This window comes from Pimephales promelas, chromosome 5 (assembly GCF_988280905.1).
Source record: "Pimephales promelas chromosome 5, fPimPro1.hap1.1, whole genome shotgun sequence".
NCBI classification, from domain to species: domain Eukaryota; kingdom Metazoa; phylum Chordata; class Actinopteri; order Cypriniformes; family Leuciscidae; genus Pimephales; species Pimephales promelas.
Window position 1 is genome coordinate 25,655,787 of NC_142773.1, and position 12,780 is coordinate 25,668,566.

General features: G+C 37.3%; 1 protein-coding gene across 2 annotated transcripts in view; it reads left to right on the forward strand.

Moving 5' to 3' along the window:
• The first annotated feature begins 1,650 nt into the window (after positions 1–1,650).
• Positions 1,651–12,780, forward strand: part of tnn (tenascin N) — a 30,614-nt gene continuing 19,484 nt past the window's right edge. For both annotated transcript variants that reach the window (XM_039654802.2, XM_039654803.2), the window contains exons 1-3: positions 1,651–1,760; positions 6,014–6,403; positions 7,913–8,287. In XM_039654802.2, coding sequence (XP_039510736.2) covers positions 6,019–6,403; positions 7,913–8,287 — 760 coding nt within the window. In that variant the 5' untranslated portion in view covers positions 1,651–1,760; positions 6,014–6,018. The remainder of the gene's footprint in view (positions 1,761–6,013; positions 6,404–7,912; positions 8,288–12,780) is intronic.

Consider the following 12,780-nt stretch of genomic DNA (forward strand, 5'->3'; position numbering starts at 1 on the left):
AACTGTCCACTTACAGCAGTGGGCGTTTTACTTCCAAGTGTTCAGTGCGAGACGTCCATAAAAACCGAGGACGTTTTTCAGCTTGGCTCAAAAGGGTAGAAAATAGCCTAGTATACTTACTCATTTTGATGTTCTTGAATGCAAAAAAACAAGAGAACGTCATAAGTTGACCTCAGACAACAATATAATAAAATTCAAAAAGCCAGTTCATGATCCATTTAAAGTTACAATAGTTTTCTAAAACTAAAAATTAAAACGGATCATTCACTTACCTTTGTCTTTTTAAAACAGATTTGATTTTAAAAGACTATTACAACGTCAGTATGACAGTACACAATGACAGTATTTATTATTTGCATAACTATCCCTTCAAATCTAATCATCAATCAATCAATCAATCAATCAAAAAAAGCTAAATATGATTTTTTTTATGAAATATTACAAAAAGGGGTACATAGATTTTGTGCATTGTTATACATGACTAAATACAGATTTAATTCATAACTTAGTTGTAAATCTGTCTAACTGCAGTCTGTAAATCATTCACCCAAAAAGCAAAATGACATCTAGGGCCTAATTAAAAACCAGTAGTAAGAGTGTTTACTGTTTTTCAAGGGTAATTAAAGACATAGACACGGACACAATCACTTACTCAGAGAATCACTGCTGAGTGAGAGGTACTGCAACTAGCATGACTTTTTTTTCAGCATGCATCTGGACATTTCCTGACTACAGAACACTTTTTCCTTGTTCTTATTCCCTACATATTCCAACCACATGTAAAAGTATCCAAATATTTATGGAGACAATCAGGTGTGCCAAAGATTTTTTTTATAGTGTTCAGGCTCTATGTTTAGCCCTTAACAAATTAAACATTGAGTATATCTCCTGCAGGACTAAAGGGAATATTTTAAGGCATATAATTGTGACTTTGTTCAATGACAACATCAGTTGAAAGTGCTCCATGAGGAACTGTCTGAGAAATAATATACGACTACATTATGTAAAAAGCCGGACCGCTGCTTCTCTTTAATAAACATTACACCTGGCCTGCTCGCCGTTTCTGCCCAAGCATTTCTCCTCACTCAGTGTAACACAACACCGTGAGTTCAACAGATGTCTGGGAAATTATAGTCAAACAACTTACTACTGATGACTTCTGATAATTGCTGTTCCGTTCCACTTAAAATCTTGATTATAGGCTGACAGAAAAATATGTGTGGAGTTTAGATAAGATTAGGAATCAATTTCCATTTGTAAAGTTATACAACTTTTGGAAGAGGAAAAAATGTGTGCGCAAATGGAAAAAAAAAATTGAATTTGGCTCTACAAATGCCTGTCAGAATTTATATATCACAATTCCTGAATAGATTGATTAGCACTGCTACTGTAAGAAAAGCTCTGAAATAAAAAACACTCTAAAATTTACCTGCGAGGGATGGTGGTAGGCTATGCATGGAGCACACTTGCAAATTTTATATTTAATGAAATAAGATCCAGACAATGTTCAACATTACCTCCCTCATTCAGTTCTGTCCTCTATGTTTAAGTTTTGGAGGTAGCCACACCCAGGCTGGCCATTGGCTCAGTGCTGCAACGAGGACATTTAAACAGTTTGAAGGCAGAGAGCTGAAGGACTTCCCGGGACATTGCTGGACAGGAGGGCCTTGAATGCCTATAGTCTGAGTTTATAAACAGGTGCTTGCAGTAATAGGCGTCAGTCGGTGTTTCTATATTACTGTGGCAGAGAGTATTCTGGGGTAAGGCATCTGCAGCTTCATTATTGCATGTGCATGAACTTCTCACTTTTTCTATTTTATTGACATCTTATGGTGTTTGTGAAGGGCCAATAACAAGCTGTGATTTTTAAAGAAATCCTTACATTTTATTAGTAATTGCTTCGTAGTAAACTAATTTTAAAATAATTTTCCAATTCTTGAATATTTAATCTACACTGTAAACCTGTTTTGACAAATGTACTTTATGATCAAATCTAAATGACCTAGTATTATTCAAGTTAAAACATTTGTTTTAAATGTCTGAATCACGTCAAGTCATTTATATTTAATAATCAGATCAGATTAAAAACAGATTAAAATTTCCTTTTCTATTTTTGTAATTGCTAATTGTCAATGGTAAAGAACCATTTCCAAATGTATCCTTTTTTTAGTCAAATATACTGAAAGCATTGACATTGATTCATATTTTGTCATTTGGTACAATAATCTCATGGTTAAAAAGTACAAACAGCTTCATTTCAATAAATAGTGCTCAATGAAAAAAAGCCTTAAAATGACCAGTTGATAAATAAATCTTGTACAGTGTCCCAGTCTTGACAAGATAATGTGTCCCAATGGACAATGCCTAATAGTGGAAAAAATGTGTTTGAAGTCAGGTGCTTGGCAACATGGTTTGTAAATTAAAACCTTTTTTTTTTAATAGAAATAAATAATAATTTTTCCCCCAAACAAGTTACTATTTTATTTCAAAATATTTGATATTACTTTGCAATGTGTATTGGTATGCTATTTGAAACCTCCCTACTTGCCATAACATAAAAAATATGGTTGTCATATAAGGCTGTGTTTCCTGCTCGTTCCATCTGTATTTTTGTTCTGAAGCATATATGCGTTGTAATTAACCTGTTTGGAACCCACCTTTACACAAGATCTAAGCAACATCCCCCTCGTCTGCTAGATTAGGACGAAAGGCTACTGTGTTGGCTTCAGGTATTATCAGAAGCCCAGATCAGATGAACAGCAGATGTTGCACGCAGCCCACTGGAGTTTTACTATATGCTGCCCGCACATTACACATTACAGGCTAACAAAATCAGTTTTAGGCATCTGAAAGATCATCTAAGGCTGCTGTGGTTTCATTCCCCAGTCGTTCATACTGAGGAGAGGAAATGAGTCTGTACCTAGTCTTAAGCTTAATTGCTTTCAGCTCTCATCAGCTGAAGAGCAAAGGGGAAAATCACTAGTGCTGCATGTTTGCGGCTCACAGTCTGCACTCCTCACCTCTCCACCTCTTTTGTCTATGCATTGGTAAGCCCTGAATCTCCTTCCTAATGGTGCAACTGGGGCTCCGCTTCAGATGCTGTGGAACAGACTGTTTTTGTCTTCTTCCTAATGCGTCTCAGGAGAGGAGAGGGCATGGCACAGCACAGTCTGGTTCTCTGTTTTCCCGGCTTCTACCTCACTTTATTCCCCTCTAAGAATGTGATTTATGCTGTTCACATTCACAGTCTTATTGCCTTATTGCTTGTAGGTCTTTGCACTTGCCTTTTACCCTTCTAAAAGCCACGAATAAGTCCCAGTCATAGCATTGAAAGATTATGTTTTGACTTGGTTTCGAGATCAAACAGAAAAGAGCCAACGGCCACTTAGCTGCATGCATCTCTTCTATGTCTTGAACCAGGCTCTGTTAAGCATCCTTTCCACTACTGCTGTTGCAGGGATTTCATTGGGCACGGCTTGCTGAATTGTTCACTGGGTATAGAAAATAGATTTTCAAACATTACTGTGTCCAATTGGAAATTAACTTAAACTCAGTGAGATTCTTGAATGGTATACACTACACAAAAAGGCATGAAATAAGACATATCTTTTGAATTATTATAACCATTATTGTTATTACTATATATTTTTCTAGTTGTAACTGTCTGTTCCTCTGCATCTGAAACAGAGCTATATATATATAGGGTATATAATCATGCATTATGCAAAATGTGGGCAAAAAGTATATAGTGATTTTCCCAGTGCTATCGTGTGTTCAGTTACTGGTTCAGTTACTGTAGAGCATCTTCTTTAGTGTGTTTATGTACGTGCATGCAGACTCAAACATCCCCTGTGGAAGAAAGTTGGCTGGCTTTTCCATGTGTCCTCTCCAAGATAAATAAAAGAGCAAAAAGAAAAAGCGCGCAAGAAATAAAAGCCTCTGACAGAAAGCAATAAACGAGACCCTCAAAGGGGTTCGCAGCTCTAGCATGTGTGTGGTGTCTGGGATGTGATGTGGGCTACGGCTGGACGGTCATGGACCTCACCACCCCATGCTTCAGTACTGCAGTGCCCAATCTAATTAGCACCAGGGAGTCCTTTAGATGATGGAGAGGCTCTCCCGCCTGTTTGAGTTCAGTGCTAAGTGTTTAAATATTACCCATGTGAGTCGCATATTGTTATTTTGATATATCAATTAGGAGGGATCATGCAGTGAAATACTTTGTTCCATGAGTCACAGATGTGGATGGCTTTGAATCTACATAAAAACACATGTTAAACCAAAATTATTCCTCTAAATAGTCGCAAATTGCTCAACAGACCGTAACAAACTATTTTATATGAACTTGTACTGCTGATTTGTTATGTGGTTAATGTTATAATTGTTTTGCTCTGACATTTTGTTTGTGCTATTGATGTTGTTTTTGAAGTCACTATTATTTGCATTGAGGTCTACTATTGGACACATACAGTTGGGTTGCATTGACAAGAATATATTGGCTGGTGGACAAGTCATTTTGTATTTAGTGAACGATTCATATTGCTTTACTTGTTTTTTTAAGGTTATTATTTGGAAATTGATAACCACAAAATGGTCGTTTGAAGTCTTCTCAGACTAATGCAATGGAATAGCCGTCCACATCTGCAAAAGAGAATCTGTCAAAAACAACAGCCGCCAGCACTGTTTTCTTCTCAGTTGGTTGATCCGTACGGCATGAGTTCCAGATTTTTCTGTGCTTCTGTTCACATTTCTATCTGGGTCCCGAGGGAGTGCTCTGTCTTCTCATTTCAGCATTTCTGCCATTCCACATCTGCTTCTGGACTTTGATGTGTGTTGATCCGTGTTTATATTTAAGCGCCACATTTACACAGATTATCTTAATGTTCCAAAACAAGGTGAAAAATGAATGGCAAATTCAAAAACGTGGTGCTGAATTTTTAAGCCATTTGTCATTTTCTGTTTACTACATACAGTGTTGTGATTGATAATAGGACATATTTCAAATCCATAAAAGAAAAGCGCATATAGATATTAATTGGTTGTCGTCACAGGTTATGCAGTGTCAGCTGTAAAAGCAGAGTAGATGGCTGTCACTTACGGTCCTGTAGGCTCACAGGGACCCTTGCCTTTGCATTGCATAATGGCTAGATATGTCTCAACTTCTATGGGTTATGATTTTTTTTCTCAAGTTCTATTCTGTCTATCTACAACAATCAGACGCATGTAAATAATATTTTTTTTACACATTTAAAAAAACAGATTTTTAATGTATTAATTATATTATGTAATTTTTAAATACTTTTATATCAGATTTATTTATGCAAGAATGCTGTAATTTATGAGGATCTGCTGTATACATGTACTTATAATTCATTTAGATTAGTACTAAAATGTAAAATGTAAAGAGAAAAGCCTTTTTTTCCACATCAAGATTCCCAGGACCACACACGATTCACATACTTACTGTTAATGAATTACATGAAGGTATGCTGGGGCCATGCTTTTTGCTGGTGCTCAGGAAAAGAAAGTTATTTCAATTCATATTTTAGTTTTAAAGCAAACAAGTCCCTGGTGGCTCTTTTGAAGCACGTTTTTTCTCCTAATTTGTAAAACCTCCTACTTTGCAGAGGTGTATTAAAAGATATGAATGACATAACTGTCATGGGGATTACATCATTTAGTTTAAAGTGTTCCCTGCTCCCAGAAGCCCTTGTGGTTGTGGAATGTGCAATTAATGGTTTTGATGGAATGTGCTTGGCAAACATAAGGTCTGCCCAGTAGGATCAGACATCTATAACACTGGCCTTGTAAAACAGATTTCGCTCCATTAAACATAATGTGATGTCTTGAGCATTGATTTTCATGTGTGTATGCAAATCAAGCTCCTTACTGGAAGGTGGGACCACAAACCATAAGGAAAGTTTGATATTTTGAGAAAGAAATGCTTGTAAATTCAACCACACAATCACCATAAGATTCTCCAAGAGTTCACGTCTTTTCTGCTTTCTTTTAGAAACTATGATTGTTAGATTCAACCGGCTGAAGAGAGGTTACTTTCTTCTGGGGACGCTCTTTACGGTGACCCAGCTTGTGTTGTCCGAGGAGGTGCTTCCAGCAGAGAAAGAAGTCACATTCAGCCATGTCTACAGGATTGACTCTGGCTGTAAGCAGAGTTCTCAAGTGGCACAACTTTCCCAGGACCAGGCCTCAGAAGGACAGTTAGTCACAGTAGATGGAGAGAATGACATTGTCTTCAAGCACAACATACGGCTACAGTCGGCTGGTTGTGGATGTGCTGACTCTGAGGATTTCAAAGCCCTGTTGTACCGTGTAAATGGCCTGGAGGAGGAGGTCACGTACCTAAAAGGCCAATGCGCTCAGGGCTGCTGCAAAGGAGGGTCAGGTATTAGTATACTAACCTAGGAGATTATTCCCTGATTTAAAAAAAAACTTAAGATCAAGCTACTTGGATTGACTTAAAATGTATGGCAAATAGCTGAAAATTTTAGTGCATAATGAAAGATGTGCAAAATGAATTGTCTTATGTTATGTGTTCCTTATCACATGCAACACCCCAGCCTTTCTTTCTAATTACATACAGTATACATCTTTGACTGTAATATAGACTAACTCTATGATCAGTTACAAATTAGACCAGAATGCTCAGGAACTTCACTCTGGCACCTTGCATTTAGAATAATACTACAAATAATAGTAGAGATGTACTGTATGTAAAAATACAAGACCTTTGTATCAATCAAAGATTTTGAAGACAGCACACAAATGAACAGTCTTAATAGATTTTCCATTAGTTAGTATGAATATAATCTGGTCGTCTACATTCGTCATGTTGTCATTATCATCTGACCAACCAATTATGTCGCTTCACTTTCATTCACCACACAAGCAGAATCACGTGCACACTCTTCAGAATCAAGCGGAAGAAGTAGGTCATCTGGGTACCTTTTCCCTTCTCTTTATGGGCCTGTCTATGGTCACTTCATGCGTTCTCTCTGATCAGATAGCTATTCGGTCGTTAAAAGACCAGTTGTAAATGCCCTCCGAAACGCTTTCGAGATGGTTAAAATACGATCGCTCAAACCACTCAAGGAGGTGGTCTGTCTGGGCCGCATTCCAGATGAAGCTGGACAAGTGCATCTGGTTGTCGAAACCACATGTGTAAAATTTACTCCTCCCAAAATGTAAAAAAAACCCAACAACAACACAATGTTGTAGGCTATATATGACGGCGCTACCGCAACATGCAACGCCACATATGAATCTCTTCAGTGAGCCAACGCTCAAACTGCCCTAAATAGAACAGTAAGTAAGTCGCAGACGCTCAAACCACAATATCTTCATTAAAAGAAGTGCGACTATGATTTTACCTGTGTTGATGCCGTTCTCTCTCCTCCTGCTGTCTTTTTTATCTTGAAATCAGCTGATGATTAATAAAATGCAGCTCATGCGAGTTAGGCTACTTTTGCTGACGTGAACTGCATAGAAATTTGCATATAGAGCGGGAATTGGAGACACGTATTTGTGGGCAAGTGTAAATGGAACCATTTTAACATATCAGTTAGCTATCCGATTATTAAAAACGCATGAAATGAGCATGTAAAGGGGTCCTATGAGTAGCCATGATTTCTGGGAGGAAGGATGATATTTCGGATGCAGCCATAGATTTATGGACCAAGGTCAGATAACTTAATTACCCGGAATAATATCGCCTGCTGTATTTCTTTCAATTGCAATTCAGTAAATTCAATTTCATTGTAGCAAATCAGCGTATACATTAAATATTCTCTCTTATTTTGTTACTCTCCGCTCCATTCTCCACTTCTGATTTAAATGCACTGGTAGTAATACCACTTCATATCTTCAGTATGTTAAGAGTATTCTCCTGTGCTAGGTGTGGACACCAGCTGTAGTGGGCATGGCACGTACCAGCATGACTCCTGCAGTTGTAAGTGTAACCCAGGCTGGGAGGGTCCAGACTGCTCCATCTCATCCTGCCCCGATGAATGCAACGATAATGGCCGCTGTGTTGACGGACGCTGCGTTTGCTATGAAGGCTACACCGGCCATGACTGCAGCCAGCTCACGTGCCCCAATGACTGCAAAGATAAAGGCCACTGTGTGGATGGCAAATGTGTATGCTTTAGTGGATTCTCAGGAGAAGACTGCAGTGTCGCGACCTGTCCGAATGACTGCATAGGTAATGGACGCTGCGTGGATGGACAGTGCATCTGCGATGAGGGATTCTTTGGAATCGACTGCTCCACGGGTAAGACTGTCTTCAGTGTGAAAATGTGAAGGAATGTGAAGTTGGTTTACAGAAAAAAAAATATACATATATTATTTGAGTGTATTTACACTGTAAATATTATTTACCTTCTAGGGAGAGGCTATTTGCACTAACTCTGCCCACTATTGTCTAATCCAGCCAGACAAACTCACAAAAGAAATCCTGCTGATAACTGGAGCAGTGGTGTGTAGAGTGGGGTGGGTGGCATCAACTTTTGAGTTTGAATTGCCACATATCAGCTCGAAGAGGCAGTCATTTTAAATAAAAATTGAGAAACGATTTGAAAATTGGAAATAAAAAGGGATTAAGTGTTTAATGGATAGGGTTAGGTAGGTGTAGAGGAGGGCTATATGATTTTAATATATACAGTCATACACTGAAATGTTGTTATAATGCACACTATTAAATAATACTACAATACACTAAAGGAGAAAATAGTATCTGCCACTATTTGCACTGTACATATAAAGAGCGTTTAACTACTATTTACACTTAGTGCAAAGAATATACTGCTATTTTCACTTGGTGAAGAGGCTAATAAGAGTCATTATCTTTACCCTGATTCCAGATGCACAGGTTCTTTTTAGTGAATCAAGTGTGTGATTCACTAAAAAGAACCTGTTCATAAGTCGTTTATTCAGAATTTGGACTACAGTGGTCATGCTATTTGCTAGATTTACCTACATGTAAAAAAAGAACCTTAGATTAAGTAAATTATGCTGAAAAAAATATTGTATATTTACTTGATTATTGTGTTTTGTTTGGTTTACTTACTATTCTTAAAGAGCGTATTTGCAGGTGAAAAAAAAATCTAAATTTATATATAACCTTATATGAAAATACCATTTGAAAAGTTAATGCAGGATTTAAAATGTTTTAAAACGACAAAGTGGCAGTTTCTTGGACTGCTTGTAAAAAAGGCTTATTTTTCAACATCATTTTACGTCACGTCAGGGAGCCTCAGCCTCGGCTCAGTGGAGAGTCAGCTGGTATTCAGTGAGAGCGGCCGCGAGTCAGTGTGTTTTCGGTAGTTTTTGTATTTTAATTTATCTTCATAAATTATTGTGTTTGTGGAGGTTGCAAAAACTGGTTCACATGTTTCTATAACAAGAAAAGGGACGGTGCTATATATCTTTCGTGCCTGGTGCGGTTTGTGCAGGTGAAGAGATGGGATTTCTCGCATTGGCTTCGAAAAGCGTGGTCGTGTGTAGCGTACCTACACTTCAGATTATCATCCCGTCGATATGATGGAGTTTAACATGGAATGCTGAAGCAAGAATATTGATTGTCGTATACTGTACCAATGGCATCAAATACTGTGAAATGGGTAGTCATGGCCTAAATAGAGGCAACTTGTAATTGAAAAACTAAATAATTACTAGGTTGTTTAAATATTCAAATCTTTAATTTTCTGTTTGTTATAACCCAGGTGAAAAATATGCACATTTAATAGTATAAATCTACCCTAAACATACTAATGTCTACTGGCCTGACATACGATGGTAATATAATCTGTACAATATTGTGAGCTCAGTGTATGTCCTTAACGAACGTGTATATCTATAAGCACGTCTCTCACCAAAACACCTGTCCTGTTCTCCACTGGTTCTCCTCACAGCACAACTCAATTTGTCTCTGACCGTTCTGTCTAACATTATCCTGGCCTGTCCCTGTTCTTTTGGCAGCATAGCAGGCTCATAATTGCATGGCTGTGGTCCGTCATACGAGTGAGTTTGAACAATTACCTTAGCGTCCGAAATGTCATTGCTATCCATTGTTTTGCTACCCATTGTGTCACGCCCGCCACGCCCATTTCAGACGCGGAAGTAAAATGTTCTCACAAAAACGACTCCAGAAGCTTCCGTAGCGTATTTAGAAGTATATTTTAAAGAAAATCTAGTTCCTACATTATTTTTCTCTACAATGACTCGTTGGGTCATCTAACCTGCTATATGCCCTTTAAGTTTGTGCAACTTACAACACAATTTTTCTTAAAAAAAAGTATATTGTAAAAAAATTTACAATATACTCATCTTTTTGAGTTGAACCAACAAGCACCACACGTTAGTTAGAGAAATGCAAATAAATGCATTTCTTTTTAAAAACAGTCATATAATCAGAAACTTTGAGTACTAAAATTCATACTTAGACTCTGCATAGTATATGCTTTATTTGAGAGGATTCTTCAAGATTACAAAGTAAGGGGCAACTTTTCTAGTTCAAGCTTCGACAGACTTTACAATTTACAGCTACTCCCATACTTTTCCAATAAATGCTTATATAAGAGTTAAATGAACACTTTGAGGTAGATCATTTGCTTGTATTAACTCTCTTTTTCAGTCTCCTGCTGCAAGAAAAAGTAAACGATAAGCCTCATTAGCACAAGGGAATTGTTTTTCATCAATCCTTTTCTGTTCCATCTTCGCCCTCAGACCTTCAGATAAAAGTGGAGTGCCTCAGAGTTGGAATGCATGGATAGATGAGCTGAGTTTCAAAAAATATTAGCCATGGCCAGAGCCTTGGGGTGTGACACATCATCTCTGTGTTAACACTTCTGAAATGGTTTCTTAGGGGAGTTAGGGCACATGTGTAATTTACTCCAAGAATGATAATAGTAGGGAGTTGAAAGCAAGCACTGCAAACTAGTCAAACAGATCAATTTAGCTGTTACATTCTCATGATCTTGACACTAATTGGCTTTGGAATATAACTTGAGGGTTTCAGCTGTCCATAACTTGTCTGAAAGATTCTCCATGTCTAAGCCTATAGGGAACTGCCATCGTTAATAAACCACACTCGTTAGTCCATATATGCGATATCTGACTTTTGAAATCTTATGAGGATTCTTGGACGATGCTTTAAAAGTTATACCATGAAGACCAGAAGCAATAAAACATATAGGGGTTATTATATTAAGAGGCATTTATTAGGGTTTGAATGATAGTTGTTTTAATACACAAAACTATGTTCAAATTATTTTTATACATCTAAATGCCCATTATATCATGCGTCTGGTACAGAAATGTGTGAATATGGAATATGACATGTTTTGGTAAAACACTTAATATTCCTTTTAAAACTAAAACAAACAATTTTGGGGTTGGTATTTTTTTTCCTTTTCTTTAAAGGAGTATTTTATCCTCACCAAGGCTGCATTTTATTTGATTAAAATACAAAAAAGAAAAAAAAATTGTTTGCCATTACTCCAGTTTTCAGTGTCACATGATCCCACAAAAAATTTGAGGATAAAGAAATGTTTATTATTATTGATGAATGTGAATGCTTTTTGTGAATGCTTTTTTGAGGATTTCTTGATTTGATAGAAAGTTCAAAAGAACAGCATTTATTTAAAAAAGAAGGAATGGGTCAATTTAAGTCATACTTGCTGATTATTTGAACGGTAGTGTACTGTATAAATAAAGAAATTTGGGTTGCAGGTCCAGACTGACTGGATTATGTGGAAGCGATTTACAAACCCACATAGATTAGACCTGTATGTAAAACTGAGGAAACACCATAAAACGATTCTACATTAATCATAAAAGTGGTACAAGGTAAAAGTAAAAGTGGTAAAAGTGGTCGATCATCTAAAAGATCAGCGTGGAAACTTCGTTCTGACCACAATGAGTCTGGGTTTTGGTGGATGTCTTAATTTCAAATCAACAACACAGTGCAGATGCTGATTAGACTTGGATTTACCTTCTATGAAAACATCTGCTACTGCTTAGACACTGCATAAAAAGCCTTATTATAACAAAGTTTTGTTATAAAAAAAAATTGAAGTGAAAGTGAAGTGAAGGCCAAGTATGGTAACTCGTCGAAGCTAGTGTTTACACATTAAGAGGAGTGCGTAGAGAACTGTGGACTCTCTGGGAGCTAATGGGATATTGAGTATCAAACCCACAATCTTCAGGTTACCAGTTTGACTCTAACCATTAGGCCTTGACTGCCCAATTTCACAATATGATTGTGACATCAAAAAATGTATATATCTATTACGGATTACAATAAAATGCAATTAAAATGGCATTTATAGTTATTTAAAGGTACTTTAAGCATCAGACTGATGCTGCTCTGGCTAGAAGAACCACCACTGTTGATTTATGCTTGTGTGTCCAAAAGTCCAAACAGAACTGTGTTATAATTGTAGTTTAATGGCTTTGGTTGTCCCTTACAATCAATCAATGGGAACATGCATTTCCGGAACCTATGCTTTCTTTCCAGCTGGCTGATGATAATTCATTAGTTCTGCTGGCATTTTGGGATATTATTTACGGGTGAAATTGTTACTGGAAAACCCTGGAGAGAACGGCAAGAATGGCTATATTAACTGCCACTGGATGGAAAGGCTCCTGCAGAATTGAAGGAAAACATTTGACTTCCTGCCCTCTCTCCATGTTGAACAATGTCCAAACCTGCTGTTCATTCTTTCCTGGGTAATGCGGTCTCCACAGCACCCTTTTCTCCCCCTC